We start from the raw sequence: 27,085 nt of genomic DNA on the forward strand, positions 1-27,085 counted from the left end.
ACACCTCTTCCCTCGCCCTGGTCGCTGCGCCACACTAAAATTTGTAATGATTCCAATCCTGGCCAGTTATGCAACAACTTGAGCCGAACTAACCACAACACCGATCTAATGGGCGCCACTATGGTGTACATTTTTAATATGGACAAACTTTCCTATCCCAATCTGCCATCTATTCTACTATTTAAGCACTGATCAGTGTTCTATATGTAGCAGAAGTCACCTGTGTATGTAGGGTTTCTGACAAGAGACTGTATTCCACCAGGTAGGAGTCCTGCATGTCACACACTATCAGTCTACCTCTGCAAAGAATGTTTTATTTGTAAACATCTATAATGTAATGTTAAAAGGAGTTAAAGGAGAAATCTGCACAAAGATTCTCGAAGGCATTCATGCCTTTCCTATCCCACATGTCAAACATCTAGGAATGCCTGGCAAATCACAATCATGGAATCCCTTTAGATCCCTCAGGTCAGCTAGGCCAGCAGCTTCTGAAGTTGGATTTCCACGAGAATCACCCCATTCGGAAAAACTGCTGCCAAAGAGGCCGTCCACGCCTACTCACACTATCTTTGTGGGAGCTCAGAGACAGAATATTACACTTCCTCCATAAATTATGCCAGGAGATACTTTCATCCACATGGCTTGTGTATCAAATGTCAAAGAAGGCTCCTACTGGGAGGAAAACATTCAATCATTCAAAGCCAATAGCCGTGATGCCAAATAATATTTCCTAATATCAGAGTGAGTGATGCCCCATTCTACACCCTCTGCATGGGGTCCTCATTAATATCCTAAGGACACCTCCCTCTTATAGCAAGGCATGAGGTCCAGTCTCCAATTTGATGAATAAATACTCTGGTAACCAAAGTAGGGGTGTTCTGTGGGATATATAAGAACGTCCAGAGAGTGAACATTTTATAAAGTACTGCCTTCCTCCATTGAGAGACGACTTCCTTAAACCTCGACAAAATGTCTAAGTTCCTTTCCATAAACACCAGGGTATCAGAAGCTCTGGTCAACAACCTTTAAGGGACACTCCGTGCTAAGAAAAGGACAGTACCCAGATAAGATGAAAAACACAAATTTGACTAGTTTATTCAAAAGTACACGTTTTGGTAACGTTCTTTCTGGTGTATACTCTAACTACAGATAACTCATCTTTAGAATATTCTCCCGGAACCAGACTGGATCTGCAAATATCCTCAGGAGTGCTACCGCATGCTGCTAAGTGATGCTTTGCAGCTCTACGTTGGCCTTGTTTCATCCTGGAAGTGAATGAGCGTAGCAGCATACAAGTGCCACCACCTGTACACCCTTGTCAGTTTCTTACTTTCTATGCCCTCTTATGCAGAGCACAAAGCAATTAAAGTGACCAGGGTGCAGATGTCTAATTTAGGACCTTTATAGATGTTATATAAAGAGGCCACTCAACAGAATGGTGAGTTGGGAGGGCAGTGAGGAATTTGCAGTTAGAGTATCCACCAGAAAGATAGTTACCAAAGGTAAGTAACTTGTCCTTCTGATGGATACTTCTCACCACAGATTCCTCACGTTTAGAATGGATACCTAAGCAGTACCTCGCAGTATCAGTGGGGTGGGCACAGATCAAAAAGTCCTGCACGAAATGCACAAATGGACAAAATGTCCTTCCTGTCAGACCTGGCTGTCAAGGCAGTAGTGCGCAAATGTGTGCACTGACGTCCAGACTGCGGCCTGAGAGATGTCAAGAACCGACACTCCTTGTTCCAGCACAGTGGTAGCATCCTTGGCCCTGGTGGCATGAGCACTCTGGTCTTCCGGAGGCTTTCCCTCAGCCAGTGGCTAGCAAGTACTAATTCAGAGGATTTTCCACAACCTCAATGACATCCTTTTTTGCACCACCTTATCCTTCTTTGCCCCAGAGACCTTAACAATGTAAAAGCTCTAGTATTTTTGGGGGTACAACCAATGAAGACTCTCCTCCTTTTTTATGGGATGAGAGAGCAAAGAATATCGGAAGGGTGATGAATTACCCAATATGAAAAGGAGCCACAACTTTTGGTTAAAAAGTTGCCTTGGTCCAAAACACTAGCTTGCCCAGGAAAAAGGGGGTGTAGGGAGGCTGCACCAAGAAAACCTGAAAGTCACTCATGTGATGAGCTGAAGAGATCACAATGAGAAAGGTGGTTTTGAGAATCAGGGGGCGCAATGAGCAGCTGTGCATGGGCTCAAACAGACTGCAAATGAAGAACGTCAGGACCAAATCAGAATACTACTGTGACATCACAAACGGTCTGAAACGAACGTGGGTCAAATCTTCACTAAAAAGCATCATAAAAAGTGATCTAAGCAAGGAAGGCTGGTCCAGCAAATGTAAAAAGGCTGAGAGGGCCGACAAATATCCTTTGTGCTCACTGCAAGACCTTACTGGGCCAAAGGAAAAACAAACCGTAAGACATCCAACAGTTTGGCTTGTGAGGAGTCTGTGCTGCGGACTCAACACCAGGTCAAATATTTGTCCCAGCACCAAGCATAAATGTACTTTGTAGAGGGACACCTGCCAATGAGGATGACATCCACAACCTGAGGTGGTAGGTCGGACATAGTCAACTGCCATCACTCCATCTCCACATATGAAGGTGTAGATTGCACGGGTTTAGGTGCAGAACCCTATCCTAGTGCTGTGACAGAAGATCCTTCTAAAGCCATAGCCTCATCGGAGGATTGATGCTCATGGCCAGAAGTTGCGGGTAACACTCTCCAAGCACAATACAGAGGCACTAGCATGACTTGGAGCTAGTAATTTCTAGTTTTCTTCAGAACTACGGGCAGGAGCGACAGGGACAGAAAGGCATACAGAAGTCCAGTGCTCCACTCTTACCTGAATGCATCTCCTACAGAGAGCGTTTTTGGGAAATCCCACATGCAGACATTTTGACACTGTGCTTTCTTGATGGTGGTGAAAAAAATCCAGCCAGGGCTTTCCCTATTGGTAAAGGATACCCAGCACCACCTCTTGATGCAACGGTTTTTTTGTGACCTGTCAGACTCGCCGGCTGAACTTGTCCACCCTGGCATTTAAATATACTTTCAGGTGGTTCATGACGAGGGAGATGCTGTGATGCTCCAGTCAACTTCAGAGGAGCAGTGCCTCTTAGCACAGAACCCAGGACCCCACTCAGCTCGTTGCAGTACCACTGGCAGTGGTGTTGTCCAGGAGAATCTGAACCAGCATTCCTTAATTGACGGCAGGAAAGCCTTCAACGCCAGGAAGATGGTCAGCAGTTCCAACAGATTTATGTGCAGCCAGGTTTAATCCAGAGACCAGATGACCTCAACAGCTCAACAGGGACACGTCAATCACCAAAGTCAGCTTTGGGTATGGAAGGGAGATGGGTCTGCCATTGGTCAGGTTACGGTCAAGCAGTCACCTGTACAGACCTTGTGCAGTCTCCTCCGAAACCTGGATGACATCAGACAAGGTTCCTTGGTGCTGGGCGCAGAGACTTCAGATCCCACTGCAGAGCTCACATATGCCACCTGGAAAAGTGGACAAGCAGGATGCAGGGGGCCAGCAGGCCAAGAAGCCTCAGAGCTCCTCTCACTGAGACCCAGGACTGAGGCTGAAACATCTAGATCAGAATAGCCTTAATGTCCTGGACTACTTGTGACGGAGGCAAGGCCCTAAACTGCATTGTGTCCAGAACAGCTTCTATAAAAGGAAGCTTCTGCAAATGAGTTAGGTGTGACTCCAACTCGCTGATTGAGAACCCAAACAATGTCTAGAGGTTTGCCGTCACCTCATAGTAGTTTGCAAGTGACTGTGGCGAGCCCACTTTCCACAGCCAGTAGTATGTTAAAGCGGATATCCCCAACTTTTGAACATGGACAGCGACCATCACCATCATGAACACTGGTAACGTCAAAGGGGAGAATGGCAAACTGAAAATACTTCTGGCCAAACTTGAACCGCAGGAAATATCAGTGGGACTGTTGGGCGGGCACATGAAAGAAGACTGCAGGTTCAGGGCAAACATCCAGTTGCCTGCATCCAGGGTCGACAGAACTTGGGCCAGGCTTGAGCATTTTGAATTTTTTCTTTTCTTTTCAGGGAAGCATTCAGAGGGCAATGATCTAAAATAAAATATAGCTCTCCACCCTTCTTTGGAACAAGCAAATAATATCTGTCAGATGTGATGGGCCACCACACTGGAAGAACATGTCTGATAGGACCTCTCACAGGGTGGTTGTGCCGTTGTGGGTAAACTAAAGTGGCTTGAAGGGCGATGCAGCGGGGCTGCAGGACTGAGTAGAACGTGGTCGCTGGTGACATGCATGTCGTCTCCTTGATTCACATCCATGGCAATGAAAGGGCTGAGGTGACTGCTGCAGAAGTGGCAGGGCCTGGCATTGTCAATGTCCAACCCTCTGGAGAAGACTCAGACAGGCCAAAACTGATGGGGAAACTGTTGAGCAGAGGTGGAAAGGCCCAAGGAATGGACTGTGGCTCTGCTTTCTTTAAAGCGCTCAAGGGAAGAAAGAGCCTTTTCACCAAATAGGCGGAACCCTTCAACAGGCATATCCATCAGAGATGTCTGAGCAGCTCCAAGAAATCCAGTGGACTGATTCCACACACAGAGACAAAGCACCCCCTATGTGTCCATCACTCCTACCAAGCAATCAGAAATATTTAAGCCACCACTATTTACATACTGTAGTATACAAAAAAGTAATGGATCCAACACTTGATTTAATCGCAGCCACTCGTAATTACTTGGAGACTTTCGCCATCCATCGTTATTTTGCACACTATGCCACATCAGTTTTGGACTTCCCAGTGGCACAAGAGCAGAGATCACTGAATGGGCCAGAGTGGGGGAGGAAGGAGTGAGAAGACTCCCCCGGCCCACAAGCACGTACTTGAGATACTGAGAGCTGACTGGGAGAGAGCGCCAGCTGCCTAGCACCAAACAAAGGATCCCAGGGTGAGACGCAGAACCAAGGAGACTGACAAACTCTGCGAGGAATGTGGAGGATCCTTTCTTGAAGTACCACCACTGGCACTAGTGCCCCATGCGCAGATTGAGCCCAGCGGAGCAAGAGACCCTTGATGCGACCGGCGCCCACAGGAGGGCCAAAGGCCAGTCCGGAGCCTAATCAACACAAACCAGCACGTGGAGGATCCCCCCGTGAGGGGGGGGGCGCCCAACCCGATTGCAGGAGCTTCAAGCTCAGGACATAGCAGTCTGTCAACACGCCCCAGAGATAAAAGAGGCGAGAGCCCCAGCCCACCACTGCTGCATAGAGATTAGCTGGCTGACAGGGACCGCACTGGCCACACTTGCTGTACTGGGAGATACACGGGCCGCGAAAGGTCTCGTCGACCCACCGTGGGACTGCAGCTGCAGCACGCTAACAGATGCAAAAGACTGCAAACACTGGGCCGCCCCGGGATAGAAGCAAGGCGGCGATCCAGTTACACGAGTGGGCAGACCATGGGGCAGGGCGCCACTAGTTTGCAAACTTCAGCCCCGGAACGCCACCCGTCCTCACCAGACCCGGACTCATGCCAAGCAGCTGACAAGGTCACCTCACTGGCGATGTCCGACAAATTGGCTAAAGTACTTGCTGCAACTGAACACTCCCGAATCACAATGGTGGACAGGTTTGGGGCCCTATCCTCGGATCTAGGGCTGCTCGGAGATGATCATCGGAAGCTGACGGACGTAGAAAGAAAATTTGGCCACCCTTCAGCCTCTAGTCACATCACAACCGGACAACTTGCGGAATCTTCACATCCGCATAGCCAGACTGGAGGAGAGAGCAGATGACTTAGAAGGGAGATCTCGCCGCAGTAACATCCGGGTGATCAATCTGCCAGAGGGCGTAAAAGGGTCGAATCCAGAGAAGTACAGTGAGACATGGTTCAAATCATTTACTCCAGACAATGAGTTTACACCCTTTTTCTCGGTAGAGAGGGCTCACATGATTCCAGCCCAACGACCCCCCCTCTGGGGACACCCCCACAGCGACTACTTCTGAAGCTGCTCCACTTTCGAGACAGGAATGTCCTGCTGAGGGCAGCCAGACAACATGGACCGCTTCATGTGGAAGATAAGCGGGTGATGATCTTCCCGGACTACTCCAGGGCAGTGCAACAGCAAAGGACCACTTTCCTGGAGGCAAAAAGAATGCTCCCCCAAAGAGCGATCCAATACTAGCTACTCTTCCTGGTACGCCTCAGGGTCATACACAACGGAGGAACACGGTTCTTCATGGACCCGAAGGCAGTGTTTCGACTGGGCGGAAGCTAATACCCAAGGCAGCCTACGCCGGGATGCAGGCGGCAGCCCGTGGGAACCACGAAGCAGGCGCCTGTGAGGGAAAAGAGGCCCTCGACGACAAGGTCTGAAAGGTCAAAGCACGGTCACAGGTCCCCCCAACCTCGAGCAAAAGATAACGGAGCGTAGGAGAGCTCTTCAAGCAGTGTTGAATCTGGACATGACCACGGCGACCTCGGACAGAGAATGATCTACACATCTTCTCATACGGGGAAAACTCTAGGTACACCAGCATATCCAGAGCAGACTCAATGACTACGCCCCTGGTGACTCTCCAGACAGCGGACACGCTCATCTGAAAGGAAGTGGCACTCAGGACTATAAGGCCCTCCCCACGACACCCTTACTTAGTTTCTGCCCAGGAACACATGACGCAGCCAACCTGTTATTTGCCCACGCGCATGCTCCTTCCCAGGTGCTCCAGGCCCCGTCTCCACCATACTTGAAAACATAGGCCATAATAGGCATCAGATACACTACCCCACACACTAACCACCCCCCCCCCCCCACGATACATTACGACATTAGTTATAAACGCAGTTTGGACGTATCACCAGTTGTGATAGGCCCATCATGTTGGAACTCTGACCAAAAAAGTTAACTCACCCCCCAGTAATCCACGATACCTGCGGACACCCCCCCATCTAGGGCAGACGCCACCACCCAACAGAATCACATGCAGAGGGTCAGGAGCAAGGCCAGGGTGCAGCACCCCCCACACACACTTCCCCTACCCCCCATAAACATGCTGAATTATGCTAGCGGACACATACATTAGTCTATTGACCCTAATCAGAAAAATGCACACGGCGCAGAAGCAATATGCAGTTTACTCTTATGCCAAGCGTCAGAAAGCACAGATCCTCCTGCTTCAGGAAACACACCTCACAAAGACCGAACTAGACTGGATACTGAGGCGCTGCACTTTTTGTCCTACCACATACTCTGCGCATTTGCACGAGGGGTGCTTATCTGGCTCAGGCCAGGGGTCCCATTCGAGGAAACCTGCAGGGTAGTGGACAGGAAGGGACGATACGCATTCCTGGAGGGGTTCCTGGATGGACTGCCCCTGCTACAGGGCAGCATATACGCCCCAAATGTCGACCAAGGGCAGTCCTGGGCCTCATTATCAGCAGTCCTAACAAAATTTACGACATCGCCATGGATACTGGTGGAAGACGACAATTGAGTAACGGACTTGTCCCTGGACCAGTCGCACTCCCCAGGAGCCGGTTCCTCTGCCCAGGAGCATGTGGAACAATTCCGATTATGGACGCAGCACTGGTCTCTTACAGATGCCTGGAGGAGCTGGAACCCAAACGTCCAGGCTATACTCCTTCCACTCAGTACCCAACAACTTACAGGTGCATTTCAACCAGTTCAACTGCTCGCCATGAGTACTTCCCATGACCCAACAAAGAGATTACTTAGGTAGAGTGATCTCTGACCATGATGCGCACCTTTTAACTCTAAGATGGCGGTCACGCCACTCACCAGTCCAGACTTGGAAATTACAACTGGCATGTTTGGAAGACGCAGTATTTCGTCATGATCACGAAGGCAGCATCACAGAATACTTCCGCACTAACGCCAACACAGCGTCCACCAGGACACTGGAATGGGACGCTTTTAAAGTGGTCTTTATTTGGCAGATAGCAGGTGCCCGCAAGGCTCTCGATCGTATCCTGGAAAAAGCAGAGCTTAAGCTAGCGGCTGTAACAAAGGACTCTGATTCTGTGACTCCTGCACAGGTCGCGGGGGCCAAGATGGCGTATGAGGAGAGCTTAGCAGACATGCGGCAGTATAACTTTAAAGTATATGCAACCAGAAAACAAAGAGGGTGACCGATCGGGAGCGCTCCTTGCCTGAATGGCCCGCGAGTCCCAAGACACACGACCAATCACGAAAATAAGTGACCCCAATTGAGGAGTTGCAACCTCCGTGTCAGATATTTTGCAACTTTTCCGTAAAAACTACGCAACAATGTACAGGAATCTTATGCAGGATTGTCAGAGAGCAGGCGATCAATTCCCAGAATCCCTCAACATACCCCAGATCCCAAGCGATGATAGGGACATCTTTGAGGCTGAGATCACGCCTTCGGATGTAAAACAAGCAATCCGGGCTCTGGCCCGGAACAAGGCCCATGGGATGGATGGCGTACCCCTAAAATACTATAGCACCTTTGCCACACTCCTGGCGCCTCAGCTAGCCACAATGTATGCGGCAGTCCTGGAGGAGGGGGAGCTGCCTAGCTCATTGCAGGAATCCCTCATAATTTCGATCCGGAAGCCTGACCGAGTCCCGATGCAGTTAGCCTCATATGGGCCAATCACGACTGTAAGGTCCTGGGCAAGGTATTAGCGGACCAATTAGACACGATACGGCCACCGCTCATACACCTGGACCAGAATGGATTTGTGCCAGGTAGAAGCACGTCCCAAAATATCTGCAGACTGTTCCAGGTTCGGGATCTGACCCAGGGCCACTACCCTAGGGCGGCTTGCTTGATTCTGGACCGGGAAAAGGCATTCGACATCCTGACTTGGCTGTACCTCTGACACGCTGAGACGGGTGGGGATGGGGCCGGTTTTCAGGGTACACGTAAAACTATTATATACGAACCTCACCTCCAGAGTGAGACTGGGCAAATATATCTCCGCGCCCTTTCAGATAGAGAGGGGCACCCTACAGGGGAGTCCCCTCTCTCCCCTCCTGTTCGCCTTGCGATCCAGTTGCGTTGGAAGGGAGAGGCCTGGGGCATCCCAATAGCGGGCACCACACACATAGTGTCCCTATATGCGGACGATTTGCTGCTATACGTGAGGGACATCGCAGCCGATCTCAGCCCCATATGGCACATACTATCAGACGTCGCGGCCGCAACAGGACTCAAACTCAGTTGGGCGAAATACACTGTATGTCCCCTAAGTCCAAACCTTCCCCCGCGAGAGAGAAGAGTCAGGAGCTCACATATGGCTTGGAACAACGACGCTCCGCGATACTTCTGCGTTAGACTATAACACTCCCCAACGAACCGGTTTGAGGACAATCATCGTAGTGCTCTGGTGGGGGCCAAAACACAAGTGAACTTTGGAAGACCTTACCATCAGCCCACATAGGTAAAGTGGCCTTGGCCAAAATGATCCTAGTGCCACAATTCCTCTACTACTTTGCCAACACCTATGTTATTCCTCCACGTTCCTTCTTCCGAGAGGTAGATACTCTATTGAGCTCCCTTATATGGGGCAGTGGGCGCCGGAGAGTTGCCCTCACAAAATTGCCACTTCTGATAGATCAAGGGAGATTGGGAGTGCCCTTCTTCGAGGCCTATTTTCTCATGGCGCAAATCCAGTGGCTATCCCGCTGGACGGTAGGGCGCCATCTGGCGGAGACCGCCTTGGAGGGGAGACCCATGTCGGTGCCAGCCCTGAGTCCCCTACTCCTCCCGGGCACCCGCCCTACAGAGACACATTCTATGCAGGCAAAGGTGACACGTGCATGTATGTTGTGGATTCACCGCATCTCTGGTGAGACTCCCCTATATACCCCCCTGTACCCGCTGGCCGGCTTGCCCAGAATCAAAAGATTCTACTCTGCTAGGGCAATGCCGGTTTGGACAGAACATGCAGTCCTGGAGGTGGGATCCCTGTTTGTGGAGGGTCAGTTGCTACCATTCGATCGGCTCTCTGGTGGGATGGGCCTCCCGCCATTGCAGTTCTTACTGCACAGACAAATAGTCCTAAGCAGCTGCCAAATTTGGGATCTCTCTGGGGGAGCCTACGACGCACCCAGTACTCCACACAATCCTTCACATGGGACTGGGGTGGCCCTCAATAACCTGGCTTAACAAAGCAATCTGAGACCTAACCGCCATCACACTCACCTTGTTGCGACAAAAATGGGGGGAGGAGATAGGACACCCACTGCATGACAAGGAATGGGAACGCGCCCTAGAATATCCAAAGAAAGAGTGTCGGAATGCCTGCTTTAAAAACATACAATTCTCCATACTGCATCGCGCTTACCTCACCCCAGCACGGCTCCAGCGCTTTTACTCAGGCACACAATTTGTATGCCCAAGATGTCAATCCCCAGATGAGACATTTAAGCACATGTTCTGGCTGTGCCCCACAATACAGTCCTACTGGAATACAATACATGAGACAGTGCAGGAATTAACAGGGCTCACTGACATCAACACCTGGGAAGCCAGCGGGATAGGGATCTTCCGCAGACGTAAAACTCAAAGTGCAAACGCGTTTCATTTCCCTAGCCCTCTTACTGGCGAAGAGAGGGATTACGATGCACTGGAGAACCTCAGAGGGACCCCCACTGGCGGCCTGGGTGAAAGCAGTCGGAAAATGGGTCTCTACAGAGGAAGATGCAATCAGGCGGGAGGAGGCACAGGGAGTGTGCAGAAAACACATCTCAATGGAATGGGCTATAATACTGCATCATATTCCGCCATCCCATTGCCAACACTCAACAGCCACCATAAGAACAGACTACACTCGAAAGCCCGAGTCAAACTGCACAACCAGAGTCTCCCCCACACACTCGTACGGACGCAGTCACTTCCAGTGCCTGTGAAGAAGCGTAACCCAGCAGCGTCCCCAAGAGTATAGAGCCACCTATAAAGCACCCACCTTCAACCGAGCCACACTCCTGGAGAGCCCCCCAGCCCCCCTCATAAATGCATGGAAAGTCAGAATAGTTCCTATTCTCAGACACCCGCGGAGGCGCTTCAAGTCCGCCCAGGTCTGATCACCCCAAGTTCCAATCCCCAATTAGCTGCACATACCAGTAGTTTAAAGAACCAGGCGCTTCTAAAAAAAATAGCTCCTTACCGGAAAGGCATTGAGGCCCACTTTTATGCCACATGCTCACTACAGAGGATCTCAGCCGTGCCTACTACCTTAACGTGTTCCCCCACTCCTGCGGGGTCCAGGGAGATGTATTGTATAACTGTATTGCTTAAATCAAATGTTATCCCTACATTCATGTAAAGCAATATGAAAAAGCTAAAATAAAATAAAATACATCAGTTTTGAACTCCCCCTTATGCAAATCAGTCTTGGCCCATCTCCAATAGGAACAGTCCAGGCTAAACTGCGAGAGCACCCTGCTGAAGTCCCTGAACCAAGACAAAAGCCACTCAAGACCGATTTCGCCCTGATTGGAGCTCTTCAGTCTGGTGTAGCTTGGCTCTAGTTGCAAAGTGAGCATGGGTGCATGTCTAGCATGGGTGTTGCACTATAGTATACAAAACAAAGTGATAGATAAAATGCTTAAATTATATATGTGGCTACATCCTGGCCCTCTTCAGCAGTTTGCACTACAGACCCCCGAAACTCCTCTGGGACCGCTAGCATGATCTTGCTAGTCATATCCCAGGGAGCATGGGTGTAACCGCCTAAAAGGTAGTAATAATGGACTGACCTTAGTGCCAAGCTGGCTGAAGAGAACTTTTCGACTCCCCTGTATGGGGAATGCAGTGGGGTTCAATTTGCTGGTGGAATCCTGGACCTTCAAACTTTCAGGAGTTGGGTGCTGAGTGAGAAAATCTGGTTTCGCCAAGAGCTGGTCTGCCTGTCCACCTTTGGGCAAAAGTAAGGTTCAGCTCTAGTGACCATAGGGGTGTCAGTCAGGGCTTTATTAAATGGGAGTAAGGACTCAGACAAGCCTGTACCAGGGTGCAAAACCTCAGTAGGGAAATCTGCCTTCCCTTCCACAGAAGATAGCTGTAGGTTTAGGACTTAAGCTGTACATCTAATCCCCCAGGGTAAAAGAAGGGCTCTACTCTGTTGGAGGTCCACCGGACAAATTCAGGCCTGTCTCAGGGGAAATATTAAGCCCACTGGCCTCCTGAAAGCCATATATATACTGCCATCATCATGTGGGGGTAAATAAGCACAAAAGTTACTTACCTGTAAACTGTGGTTCTCCAGTATTAGTGTCTTTCATAGATTCACATGCTTGAATATTCCCCGTCGTCGAAGTGGGAGTCCCACGGTACATAAAGCAATGTAGTAATAACATAAGCCTATTAGGCATAAAAGAAAGAAAAACCATAGAGTTTTCATAGATAGACAACTTGTCACTTCTATAACACATTACTGTCGTTATGTTCTAGGCCAAAACCAGCCAATCAGGCGTCCGCACCCTCTAGAACCCTCTCCCCAGAGACTCAGGCTCTCAGATTTTCGTACCACGAGAGTGACATAAAAGTCAAGTACACAATAGAGCCTCTGAGGGGAGGTGGGTGGGTCGCATGTGAATCTATGAAAGACACCAATACTGGAGAACCACAGTTTACAGGTAAGTAACTTTTGTTCTTCTCCAGTATTGGGGTGTCTTTCATAGATTCACATGCTTGAATAAGAGTAGTGAGCAGTGATAGCAGAATAATACAAGGTACATCAGAATCAAGACAATAGCATATACAGTGCAAAAGACTATATGCATATAAAAGATATATATATATATATATATATATATATATCAACATAAATAAACAAATAAATAAAAGTACCTTGTATGCAGGAGGAGGGAAGCATCAGAGGCTCACCTTATTTAAAAAGATTGCGAAGGACTGCTTGTCCCACGGCTGTGTCCGTGTTGTCTGCAGCATCCAGACAGTAATGTCTCGTAAAGGTGTGTCTGCTGGACCATGTCGCCACTCTACAGATGGATTGAAGAGGGACTCCAGCAAAAAGCGCAGTAGAAAAAGAAACCTTCCTTGTGGAGTGCGCTTTCACGGCAGCAGCGAGGGGTTTTCCTGCTTGTTGATGGCAAAAGGTAATAGAGGATATCCAACGTGCTATAGATTGTTTGGTGACAGGATGACCTTGTCGCATGCGTCCGTAGGCGACAAAGAGTTGGTCATTTTTACGAATGGCAGCAGTTCTCTGAAGATAACATTTGAGACATCTCTTGACATCCAAAGAATGAAGTGACTTTTCTGCAAAAGTTTGAGGATTAGGAAAAAATGTTTTTAAAACAACCGGCTGATTGAGGTGGAAATCAGATGGCACTTTAGAGATATAGGCCGGATTGGTGCGAAGCAGGACAGAGTCCTTAGTAAATTGAAGAAAAGGTGGGTTAATGGTAAATGCTTGCAAGTCACTGACCCGGCGTGAGGATGTAAGAGCTAGGAGAAGAGAAGTCTTCCACGTGACATGTTTGAGGCTGACCTTATGGATGGGCTCGAATGGCGATTTCATGAGCTGCACCAATACAATATTTAGATGCCAAGGAGGAGAAGGCCGACATATCGGAGGAAACATCCGAAAAAGTCCTTTGAAGAATTGTTGTATTACTCTTGACGAGTAAAGGGAGTTAGAGCCATCTTGACGGAATCATGAGATTGCCGCTAAAAAGACTTTAAGGGTAGCATATGAAAGGCCTGATTTTGCTAGGTGCAAAAAGAACGGTAAAAGTTGCTCCGGCTTGGAATGTATAGGATGAATTTTGGCATCACTGCACCATGAACAAAATCGTCTCCATTTGAGTTTATAAGTTTTTACAGTAGAAGGAGCTCTAGCCTTGGCTAAGACTTCTCTGCACTCCAAAGGAATGTCCAAATTCACAAATTCAAAGTACTCAGGTTCCAAGCCGCTAAGTGTAGAGACGCAGGATCGGTATGACAAATTTGACCATGTTCCATGGTCAAAAGATTCGGAAGAGGACGAAGCATGATTGGTTCGCACTGAGACAGTAGCAGCAGTTCCGTGAACCATATTTGTCGAGGCCATCGGGGGGCTATTAGGATGAGAGAACCTTGGGGACTAGAGGAATCGGTGGAAAGGCGTAAGCATAAATTGTGGACCAGTTCATCAAAAAGGCATTCCCGCATGACTTTGGTTGGGGAAGCCAACTTGCGTAGTACTGGCATTTCCGGTTCAGATAGGTTGCAAAAAGATCCAGATTTGGGGGACCCCATAGCTGGAATATGTGATCCAGAATGGGTTGGTGCAATTCCCATTCGTGATTGGTCGTGGAGGATCTGCTTAGGGAATCCGCCAGAATGTTGGACGCTCCCGGAACATGTACTGCTGTGAGGGCAATGTGATTTTGAATCGCCCAATCCCAAATCTTTTGAGCCTGAAGGGACAACAGAACTGACCTCGTGCCTCCCTGCTTGTTGATATAGTGCATGCACGTTGTGTTGTCCGTCCGGATCAACACCGTGCTTCCGTGAATGATGGTTCGGAAAGCTTTTAAGGCTAGAAAGATGGCCAGTAATTCTAACAGGTTGATGTGTCTCGTCTTTTGATGAACAGACCACTTGCCCTTCACAGTTAGGCCCTGCAAGTGAGCGCCCCAACCCTCGAGAGATGCGTCGGTGGTGAGGGTAAATTGTGGAGTGTGCGCTAGAAAAGGACGCCCCGAGGAGACATGATCTTCGTGAGTCCACGACAAGAGAGCTCTTTTTAAGCGATGGGTGACTCTGACTAAGTCGTTGAAAGTGCCCGAGACCTGAGCCCATTGCTTGTCCAGTTCTTCTTGGACAGGTCTCATCTTCAAGCGGCAGGGAGGGACTAGAGGAATGCAGGACGACAGCATCCCTAGGAAAGATTTCAACTGTCGGACAGAAACGAACTCTTTTAGGTGGATAGAGTTCGCTAGATCGCGAAGACGTTGTCGTCGTTCGTGCGACACAAAAGCTTTTCCTAGAGTGGTATCCAGAATGGCTCCCAAGAACAATCTGTTTTGAGCCGGGTGTAACTGAGATTTTTCTAAGTTCAGTGTGAGGCCCAGAGATTGGAAAAGGGATCTGCAAAACAGAGTGTGTTTTGACGCTAGTTCGAAAGACTTCGCCTTTAGAAGGCAGTCGTCTAAGTAGGGAAAGATTTGAACTCCCTGAAGGCGAAGGTAAGCTGCCACCGGTGCAAGGACTTTTGTGAACACTCGGGGAGCAGAACGAAGGCCGAATGGCAGGACCTTGAATTGAAAATCCCGTCCGGCCATCCTGAATCTGAGGAATTTCCTGTGTCTTTGCAATATGGGAAGATGAAAATAAGCGTCTTGTAGATCCAGAGTTGTCATGAATTCTCCTTGAGAGAGAAAAGGAAGAACTTCTTGTAGGGACAACATACGGAAAGTTTGTGTCTTTATGTATTTGTTCAGGGCTCGCAAATCCAAAATGGGACGCCATTCTCCCGACTTCTTCCGTATAAGAAAGAACCTGGAGTAGAACCCCCTGCCCTTCTGTAGCTTTGGCACCACTTCGATCGCGCCCTTTCTTAATAAAATGTTTAGCTGCTTCAGAAGCTCTTTCAAATGTGCAGGAGGGGGACCTCTTGGTGGAGTATTTGGAGGAATCTTTATAAATTCCAATGCGTGTCCCCTGCGCACAATATCGAGAACCCATTGATCTGAGGTTATTTGCGACCATTTGGAGAAGAAGCGGGAGATTCGACCTCCAAGTTTTGGAGGAGCCTGTGACTGAGGGTAGGGAGAGTCATTGCTTCTTTGAGGAATCCTTTCCTCTGTAAGAAGATTTGCCTCTGTATTGTCTGTAGTTGGAAGAATTTTGCTGCCGATAAGATTGCTGATTTTGTGAGGAATAGCGGTTTTGTCCTTGCCTGTATTGGTTGGAATTGCCACAAAAGGAAGAAGAGGAACCATGACCTCTTTCGCCTCGAAAAGGCTGTTTTTTGAATTGTAAAGATCCTAGAGCACGAGCTGTGTCAGTGTCCTTCTTAATCGCCTGAAGGGCATCATCTATATGCTGGCCAAAAAGGGACTCGCCGTCGTAAGGCATGTCCAGGATCTTCCTTTGCACTTCTTGACGAAAGGACGTGACCCGTAACCAGCCTTGACGCCTGAGGACTGCAGCACCAGCCAAAAGACGGAAGCCAGAAGAGGACACATCAATTGCGCAGTCTATAATCGCCGAAGAAATTCTTTCTCCCTCTTGGAGAATCTTCAGAGCCTCTGGCCTGGATGATTCAGGAATGAGATTAATCAGAGATGAAATGTCCGACCACATTTGGCGATCGTAGCGGCCTAGGATCGCCAAAGAATTGGCCGCTCGAACCGTAGCTGCCGCCATAGTGGAAAATTTCTTTCCTATACCATCCAGCCGTCGACCTTCGCGATCTGGAGGTGCCGACAGAGGAGATTAAGGGTTCCTAGATCGGCGTTGGGCTGCCTGAGTAATAATAGAATCTGGCTTTGTTTGTGAAGTCAAACAGGCAGGAGAATTTGGAGGAGCCTTGTATTTTTGGTCTATCCTAGGAAGGATGGCTGGAATCGAATTAGGAGTTTGCATCAATTTGAGGCCCTCTTGCCATATAAAATCAATGATTGGAATGCAGCGGACCTGCTTTTGAGGTTGGTCCTTAAAGTCATATAAGAAACAATCCTCCTCTCTGGTTGTCATAGGGAGGTGAAATCTTTTCGCTGCTCTTTCCATGAGCAAATGAAAACCACCAATGTCAACTGGGGGAGAATCCAAAGGAGCTGGGTCAGCGGGAGAAGGAGTTTGAATCTGATAGTTGTCCCAGTCAGAAAGGAGGGAAGCGTCATCTAGCTCACCTTCCTCCTGGTCAGCGTCATCATCTTGTTCCTCGACAATATCTTCCAATGTGTTTGGAGGAACCCCAAGACATTGTTCTCTGGTCACTGATGAAGGTGTGACTACTGTGTCCTTATGCAAAATAGGTTGTTGAGGTGTCTGCGGCGTTGGAGTGGTATGCCCAGACCGCGGAAAACGGCGATTATAATCATCCAGCATGTACTGTAAATTTGAAATGAGGCTTAAAGGCAGTTGTGCCATATGAGGTTCCTGAGGTGGATGTGTGCCATAAGAGGAGAAATCATCTTGTTGCAAGTCTTCCTCATCATCATCCAAGTCCTGACATTTAATTAAAAGTTCTGAAGGACTGCAAGGAGCCCGAAATCTATCATCCTCGTAGTCTTCATTGTCAGATGAAAAGAGCACTTCAGGAGGCTGTACAGGTGTCTTAAGCGGTATCAGGGCATCCAGAGACGAATGCCGTTGTTGAAGCAGAGAGTTTGAAGTCTCTAATGGTAGTAAATCCAGAGTTGGAGTCGTCGCCGTAGTTGCTGGCGCTGAAATTCGACGTTGAACTGCTGTCGACGACGAAGCCACCGTCGACGACGAAGCCACCGTCGACGACGAAGCCACCGTCGACGACGAAGCCACCGTCGACGACAGAGCCACCGTCGACGACAGAGCCACCGTCGACGACAGAGCCACCGTCGACGACAGAGCCACCGTCGACGACAGAGCCACCGTCGACGACAGAGCCACCGTCGACGACAGAGCCACCGTCGACGACAGAGCCACCGTCGACGACAGAGCCACCGTCGACGACAGAGCCACCGTCGACGACAGAGCCACCGTCGACGACAGAGCCACCGTCGACGACAGAGCCACCGTCGACGACAGAGCCACCGTCGACGACAGAGCCACCGTCGACGACAGAGCCACCGTCGACGACAGAGCCACCGTCGACGACAGAGCCACCGTCGACGACAGAGCCACCGTCGACGACAGAGCCACCGTCGACGACAGAGCCACCGTCGACGACAGAGCCACCGTCGACGACAGAGCCACCGTCGACGACAGAGCCACCGTCGACGACAGAGCCACCGTCGACGACAGAGCCACCGTCGACGACAGAGCCACCGTCGACGACAGAGCCACCGTCGACGACAGAGCCACCGTCGACGACAGAGCTACCGTCGACGACAGAGCTACCGTCGACGACAGAGCTACCGTCGACGACAGAGCCACCGTCGACGACAGAGCTACCGTCGACGACAGAGCTACCGTCGACGACAGAGCTACCGTCGACGACAGAGCTACCGTCGACGACAGAGCTACCGTCGACGACAGAGCCCACCACCGTCAAACCACTTTGACGACGAAGCACCCTTCGACGACGAAGCACCCGTCAACGACGTTTGCTTCTTTTTCTGTTTGATAGTCGTCGACGACGAAGTTAAGGGTAGCGTCGATGAAATGGGTCTTACCTTAACTGACACCAGCGTCGACGGCGAAGACGCCGACGACATGATCATGGTTGGCTTCATAGACATAGATGCCGAGGTCGTCTATGTAGATGCGACGACGGCAGCTCTCGTCGACGGAGGAAGCGTAGATGAGCTCGTCGACGAGAGAGGCAGTTTCTGAGGTAAAAACTGCGCAGATGGAGTCTTAGACGCCTGAGAATCAGATCTCGGGGGCGTCAAAGAAACAGAGAGACTCCTGAGGGGGGAAATCCCTCCTCTTGAAGTAGAAGGTTGTGCAGAGATCTTTTCTCCATGATGTTTCTTCGTCATCTTAGGTCTAGGAGAAACCTTTTGAGAGTCACAGGACCTTTTCAAAGAGGGAGCAGTGTGGATGGAAGATACACTCTCCACATCAGAGACAGGATTTTCTGAAGTTTTTAACTTCTGTAGCCACAGAAGGAGACGCCCCTCTCTATCCTTCAAAGTTTTTTGTGAGAAGGTCCTACAAATTTTACAGTCTTTTACCTGATGGTCAGGGTATAAACAATAAATACATTTTTTGTGAGGATCTTCAGAATGAAGTCTCAGTTTACCACAGCTCCCACAAGGTCTGAAGAGGGACTTCTTGGTTGTAGACATCATAGATTCAATCTTCTGGGAAGTATGAGAAGAAAAAACTGAGCAAGCTCAGGGAGACTCCCTTCACACGACGTGCGGTAGAAAATCTGAGAGCCTGAGTCTCTGGGGAGAGGGTTCTAGAGGGTGCGGACGCCTGATTCGCTGGTTTTGGCCTAGAACATAACGACAGTAATTTATTATAGAAGTGACAAGTTGTCTATCTATGAAAACTCTATGGTTTTTCTTTCTTTTATGCCTAATAGGCTTATGTTATTACTACATTGCTTTGTTATGTACCGTGGGACTCCCACTTCGACGACGGGGAATATTCAAGCATGTGAATCTATGAAAGACACCCCAATACTGGAGAACGTCCATCTCCATCATCATCGTTATCAGGTGGCGGCAAACTCTGGTAGGAATCTGAGCCAAAAAGATGGTGGAGTCTCTGGAAAAGCCTCTCTGGCAGAGCAATTGTTTTGTCTGAATCAAATTGTATGGGACCAAGTGCACTGGAATGGAGTCAAGGCATGCCCTCCATCGAGATGGATTCGGCTTGGTATCAGACACTCGAATCGGCAGCGGCTCGACCTCCGGCACATGCAACGTCAGGACCTGCGTTGATGAAGAAGGGACTGGTGCAGGGCTGGGATACTGAATGGAAGTTGCCACTGGAGTCGGTGCAGAACCAGAGCTGGGCTTGAGGGATTCAGGCTATGCTGGGAACAGATCTGCCGGCAGAAACTCGACAGGAGGTCCTGGGGATTCTTGGGGACCCCCAACAGATGTAGCCAGAAGAGTGACAACAAAATGAAGCATGGACCATTTGTGGAATCAGCTTCTTGATCAGAGATCGGGAGCAAAATCAACTGTCATCTTGACATCCCCCACAACTAGTCTGTGGACAGAAAGTTGTGGGATGGGTCGAGTCCCTCTTTGACCTCTTGTGCTTCTTTTTCGACTCGAATATTGAGTCCTCAGACGATTTTGACGAAGACCTCTTGCGAAAACAGCCTCAGGAGATGTAACGGGTCTTCGCCCTCATCTTGGAGCGAGAGCAGGACTTATGCAAGGTACATGACTTCTTTTGGTATTCAGCGACATACTCACTTAACTATCTTGGAACACCTTCAGGTGCATGAAAGGACATTCTTCGAACAACTTGGAGCCGTGCCCAAACATCAGACACACACCATCTAGAGGTCCACTAGAGGCATCTGTTTCCGGCAGTTGCAGCATGGTTTAAACCCTACAGTCTGTGGTGGAGACAACAATCCATTCCAAAAAGAAATCAAAAGAATTCATCAACCGACAAAAGGGGTTTGAGAGCTTGGAAAGAATGGAACTGACGGCAATGTGCTGTCACTTCCAGGGCACAACAAGGCCGAAGTGGAGCTGCACAGCCCCATCTAGGGGCATGAAGGAGCACAGCTGTGAACATTTCTACACCCAGTCTGACTCCTGGGTAATATTCTAAAGGTGAAGCAGGAGTAGTTAGAAATATCACAAACCAGTGCAAAGGCCAGCCCGACCTTTCAACTACAAAAACATGCAAGATTCAGCCACAAAAATGTGATTGTGTGCATATTAATATAACATACCACCAGATGCTCCGATTTGGTGCCCTAATCAAAGATTCCCATCTGACCCAGCAAACCAACGCCTCTATTACTAAGGCAAGGAGGGGCAGGGGACAGCCCTATTGTGTTCTCCTCCCAAGGGAAATACAGCAAGGCTAAACTTCATTAGTCTTTGCTAATTTCGCCTTATATAACAATGATGTTCAGAAAATAAAGTGTGGATCTAACTTATGCTTCTAAGAAATGCACACAGAAATGGCAACTCCACAGACTTGAATGCCTTATTAGCATCTAGTGAAAATCACTGCGGACTCAAACCTACGGGGATATTCCAACAATGTAAGCAGCATAGGATAAGCCTTGTGAATCAATGCGACATGAATACCGAATAAATGACTGAATGAACTAAGTACATTTTATTGCTATATAATGATTTTAAAGCAACTTAGCAAGCACTTTTTTTCATTATTAAGTGTGGAACCACTCCTACGTGAGGTGCACTCACCCATCAGGTATCCCATATGTATTTAATGAGCACTATCAAAGCCATATGTTGTTTGTCCTACAAACTGCTTTGCTTTTCTGCTGTGGGTGGATTACTCCTCCTGTGTCAGCTCCCTATCCAGAGTAAACCTGTAACAGTGGGGACCAGGAGGTCATTAATGTAACCTGATCACTCTTATCTATCTTCAGTCACCCTACAGCTACATAGAAACTGGTAGTAAGCAGCAAAGGGCCTGATAATCGCCATATCACCCTCTGCCTGGACCACACCATTCCATGAATCTATTGCAGCCCATCATCATATAATGGTTAAGCCAGACTACCAATTTACTAGGCTCATTTATGGTCTCATACAAACCTCTCATTTCGTGGCTTCCTTCGCTATCAAAGGCCCAGATTTTTCCCTATTAGGCATTAGCACACAACTTATGTCAGAGTTCCAGAAGAGCCAATAAAAAATGTCAGTGCAGAGAGCGCTCGTCTATTTTTTATTGTTTATTTTGTTAAATCTTTCAAATTACCTGAAATCTTAAAAAATGGCTTGACCCCAGAAGAACAGTTGTTTAGGCTTCCCATAGCGTTGAGTTAGAGCCTATGGAACCAATTTTGATTTAAAAGTAATCATTTGTTGTTACTGCCAGGTTAGTCGTCATATTTCTATCCCTAATGTCCCGAGCTTTCAATCTCTAGGAGCCAGAGAACCAAGTACTAAAAGACTCTCAATGTAGGAAATAGGTGGATATGTACCCGGTCAAAAAAGTAATGTCCCCAAATCTGGTGGACACCTTCACTAGGTAAATTATATAATCCATGGTGGAAAACAACCAATAGATTTTGGAGTTAAAGGAGTACTGGCCCGCCTCCATGTGGGTGAAGTGCCAAATGTCCACTGGACATAACGCAGAGGCGAAACTCCTCAGTTGTCAACCTTCATCACCCTCTAGCTACGGAGCTTGATTGATCAACGTCATCCTTCATATTCTCCAGCAGCTGCAAAAGAAAGGTTCTCACCTTCAAAACTAGGGCCGCCACTTAAGTGGCTGGGCAAATCGCCTGCGAGAGCAACAGATGAAAATTGATCATATGAAGTCAATGTCATCCATCCCCGCCCCTCCTTTAAAGGTCAAAGCCTACCAAGCAGCACAACTATCTGGTTTGCAAGGGCTTCTTAGGGACATTAGATGTTATAGCTTCCTTACAAATGTATTCTACCTGTGTGACAGGGGAGTAGGGGGGCAGTGGGGGGTGGGGGGGAATGTTTTTTTTCCTTTGAATTTTCTTAAAAGAAGGGGGAGGATTTCATTCAGCTGCACTGCATTTCTACATCCTTGCTACATTTCTTTCCTTAACAAAAAAGTCAAATTCATGATGTTGTTTATTGATTGTTCAGAGGCCTCAGGGGTACAGAGCCCTGCGGTATATTTGTCATTTGATGAATAAAATTTGTTTAAAAAAAAGAAATGTATTCTGCCCATTGCTTAGCATTGGCTTTGAATTTTGTAACTCAAAGTTGCTTGATTTCTATTTGCTGGCTTTTTTTTTATTTTAGGCTATCCGGTATGTCTTTGCCCCTCCCATGTTTACTGTATTCTTCCACGATTGCTCGCTTTCCGTAAACAGGCCTTTAAGTGTTGTTCTTATCTTGGCATATTTGCTGTGCATTCAAAGACAGAAGTCAAATGCCGGGTTCTGTCGTTGGAAGGAGCTTGGTGTTTATTTTTCTTCCTCTGACTTCAAAGTGAAGAATTTATGTGACAGTCATGCTGGGAACTAGGGGTGTGCTGGAGTAAGGCTATACAATGTTCTTTTTTTCTTGCACACAACAAAATGTAAATGTCTAAATTAACTGTACAAATATTTCAGAATATATCATAATTAGGAGAGCAAAAATTAAGCAAATGTTTGGGTAAGTCAGTTGGAATCAAATACGCTAATACGCTCAAAACAAATCAATACACTAGGTAATGCCATTTCAATACATTATGGTTTTGTGCCCTGCATAGTTTTATCAGTAAAACTGTATGCCTGTGTAAATGTAAAGGTCACTTCTATTGGAAATGTGTTATCTGTAATGGCAATGCTCTACGACACCCTCTACTCCACAACACTCTACTGCCCTCTATGCTACACCACCCAAAACCAATCCTCTACACTCTACTGCCTTCTATGCAACACCACTCCACACCAATCCTCTACACTCTATGACACACTATGCCACTCTACTCCACAACAGTTTATTGTGTGACACTCTATGACACTTCATAACACTCTAATGAACTCTACTGAACTCCACGACACTCTACTGAACTCCACGACACTCTACTGAACTCCACGACACTCTACTGAACTCCACGACACTCTATGCCATTTCACGGCACTCTACTGAAAACCACTCCACGCCACTCTCCTGCCACTAACTTTTAGCCATGCTGGTGTGCAACATGGCTTATACAAATTGGCAAAAACTTGCATAGGCAAGACCCATTGGCTTTTTTACTATTACTAGCATCCAGTAGTCTTTCTGGTTCCTGCCCACTGATCATAGTGAAACCAGATGGTGTAATGGTGCCTACTGGTTTCACTTTCTATTAATGTGACATACTTGCACTACGTGTCACACTGATCAAAAAAAATATATTACAATCTTGGGGTAAGAGGGAAACTCCTCACTCGTGTCCAGGTGTTAATTAAAAAAAAAAAAAAAAAATCCTTCTGGTGCAAGCACCAGAAGAGTTTTCTTCCAAGGTGTGGAGTGTAAACTGTACATGTTCACCATATTGTGGAGGTAGTACGATGGACGTAAATGTTTTTATCAGCAGCAAATATCTCAAAGTGATGCTGGTTTTAGCATATATATTTAAAGCTCCCATCAGGGCCTCTAGATCGTTGGGGTAAAATAAATTAGTAGTACATAAGATCAATTAGTGCTACACTGTCATCATGCATCAGCTGACTTTCTGCTGGCATCTCAACTTCAGGTGTAAAAGATCGGAAGGAGTTCGTACATAACTGAAAATCACCTTCAAATAGCTATGTAACAGAGTGAAATGTTCAGATGAGTTATTTCTTTTTTACACAATTTATGTATTGCAAAGAGCTTACACAGATATGTCATATCGAAAGGATTGGATAAATAATCACTTGAAAATATCTATGTAAACTGCCTGAAACATTCAGATGGCTCACTCTACTCAAAGCAATTCTCAAACTAATTTTTCCCATATAGTTTCTTAGGGACTATAAAAACCCGTCACATTTGAAAGATTCACAAAGGCAACATATAGATTGCCATGTTGCAAATTACAATATTTATGCCACAAATTAGCAAAAGTGTGAACAATTTCAAAAATAGATTAGTTCTATTTGAATCCTGCCTCAGTCACGGGAATAACCTTATTCTTGTCAATTCTAATTTGCAATCTATGAAGGGATTATGTTGCACAAACCTAACCTTTGGCACTTAATAAAGAAATTTCTCGAAACAACTCAGGCTGATTACAAATCCATTTTATATGTACCATATTTATTGTGGCCCAAGTTATGATTGTGGTGGGGACATTTCTTGCAGACAGATCACATTTCCACTACTTAAATCAATGATTCCTGATCAAAGGAAGACAAATGAAGACAACACATTTTAACTCAGTCGAACGTCGTACAAGGAAAGCAGCACCAAGAACTCTTTTTGAGCTGCAGTCACACCTCCTAAAATGAGGAGACAAAATGTAATATGGTCTTTGCAATAGCATGCCGTGATCAACTATATTGAAGGATAGGGAAAAGTCAGACATGTTGATTGATAAAATCACAAATATAGAATTCACATAATATATACATCACTAAGGTCAGAACAGTCCAGGGTCTGACATTAACCTGAGCAAAAAAAAATGTGTTAAAGAACCCCTTGACCACAAGACTAAATTTAATCTCTACAGTGACCAATCTTTAACACTGTTTATTCAAATAAGAAAATTTGGGATTACATGACCTAGGAAGGAAACACACAATTGCAATTTCTGAAAAGCAGTCTACCAATGTATCTTCAAATTAAGGAGCCTTTAACAGCAAAAATTTCTACGATATTAGCAAGCAATAACCAAAATAGTCATAAATCCAAATTACACCATCATTAATGGAAAACAATGGTCTAAATCCCAATAATACCCAAAAACAGATTATAAATGGAGATGGAACAAAATAAATATAACCAGAAATATTATAATGTGCGGAAAACTGATGAATGAATTTTACCTCAGATGAAGATCTTCTGAAAATTTGAGACAGGCATAAATAAATTCTTTAATTTGACTGTAAACTTTAGGCACAAACTCGGAAAATGGAAACTTTTTTGGAAAGGGCAGCTGTAAAAAAACATAACATACAAAAACAGTGTAAACAAAATTATTGTAACTCCTTGAAAAGAAACATGCAAGACTGCAAGCCATAAAGCATTATGCTAGTAAAGGGTCTCCTAGTTGTGACAGCAAATATTTCTGGAAAAGCACCTGCACACCTAGATTATTCCTGTCATGCGTACTCACAGGAGGATATAAAGTCATTCTAAAAGACCCACCCCCTTCTGCTTGAACCAATGAAGAACTGATTGTTCATTCTGTGGCAAAATAACTGATGGCAAAGTAACATGCATGGGTTATATACAATTGGAATTGAGTCCCCCAGGCTCACTCATAGGACTCTGAAGCCTGTAATGTACAGGCTTCCATAAGGCTAGTTAATTGTATTAGACTTGTATGAAACACGTTTGATGTCACAAGTCGCAAAGGATGGGTGATCTCAATTACGGATACACATTCTTTAATCCACTAACTTTTCCATATAACATTATAATGCCAACTGTGCCATTACTTCTATTTAAATAGGACTGTGACCCCCAAACTGGCCTTTGTGGAAAACTAGCAAGAGTATTCTTTTACACAGCCGCACCTTCTCCAATTCTGTGTCCTGGAACGGGAACTGTCCAACAATCTTCTTATAGGTGTCTTCGTCTGCCACTGGAATAGGGCTGTAGTTATCCAAATCCAGTATGTTTCTGGAAGAGAAATACAATGCAACTGTTAGTGCTGTAACAGACATTAGAATCTGCCTAGCCTGAATGAAATGGAGGGCAGAATAATTATCACCTGAACTTTGAGTTATTCGGCCACAGGTGCTGGTCATCACACCAATGACTTCAAGCGTGGGTGTTCGGTAAGAAAGAAGCCATTAAAAACTATCCTGCAGTTCTAGGTTTCTTAATCTGCCAGTTTTCTAGAAAGTGTGCATTTCAAGGTTTTGTGTCTTAAATAGGGGAGACGGTTGCTGCATTCTTCTCCCCGTCACCATACTGGCAGGTTTAAGTCCATACACAGAAAGCAGGGCTTGTGAGATGGATGTCGAAATACTCGCTGGTGGGCTTGGATTAATTTTGCTGCACATGGACAGTATCCACCCAGAGACCAATTTAACGTGCACATCGTTTCCTTTATCCATCACATTTTGGCTTCAGTATTCTGAGCATGTTTAATGACTGGGGAAAAATGATGGGTGATCCCTGCGCAGAAGGCATTTTGAGAGGCCAGTATGGAAAGGTTTAAAATGATGCACTCGTGGTGGTAAGAAATGGGGGCGGGAGGCATCTTCCTTACCTTATGAATCTTGAAATGAGTTACTGGGACTTTCTAGCATTGGGCTATCCCTAATCAATAGCATACAAAAGAAGACCAATCTTATTTCAGGTAAAGAGACCAACAGCATGAGAAGTCAAGACCAGCAAAGTAGCATAAAACAAGTGTAATCTACACCTATTATTCATCACTTACAGAATCAAGACTACTTCAAAGAATCTGGATGCCATGCAATAAAACTGGATCAGATCAATCCATGGCACAGACATACAAGCACCTCTGAGCCAACGGGACATATTATCCAACATGTCAGAGTATCTCCAATGGTTCTGAGCTGCTTTCAAGCATTTTTAACAGTAACTCATATGTATTGTAAGTTCAGGTTTCATTTGACTTGGAAACTTTGATGGCATTATTGATGACTGAAAAAGGAGGTACAAAGGTTCCTTGG

At 46.8% G+C, this 27,085-nt stretch overlaps 1 protein-coding gene across 2 annotated transcripts in view; it reads right to left on the reverse strand.

Annotated features, from left to right (window-relative positions):
- EXOC6B (exocyst complex component 6B) overlaps positions 1-27,085 on the reverse strand; it is a 1,605,823-nt gene that overhangs the window by 945,045 nt on the left and 633,693 nt on the right. For both annotated transcript variants that reach the window (XM_085642756.1, XM_085642755.1), the window contains exons 14-15: positions 25,955-26,060; positions 25,262-25,371 (exon numbers count right to left, since the gene is read on the reverse strand). In XM_085642756.1, coding sequence (XP_085498882.1) covers positions 25,262-25,371; positions 25,955-26,060 — 216 coding nt within the window. The remainder of the gene's footprint in view (positions 1-25,261; positions 25,372-25,954; positions 26,061-27,085) is intronic.

The sequence above is a fragment of the Triturus cristatus genome, chromosome 2_2 (genome assembly GCF_964204655.1).
Source record: "Triturus cristatus chromosome 2_2, aTriCri1.1, whole genome shotgun sequence".
Classification (NCBI taxonomy): Eukaryota; Metazoa; Chordata; class Amphibia; order Caudata; family Salamandridae; genus Triturus; species Triturus cristatus.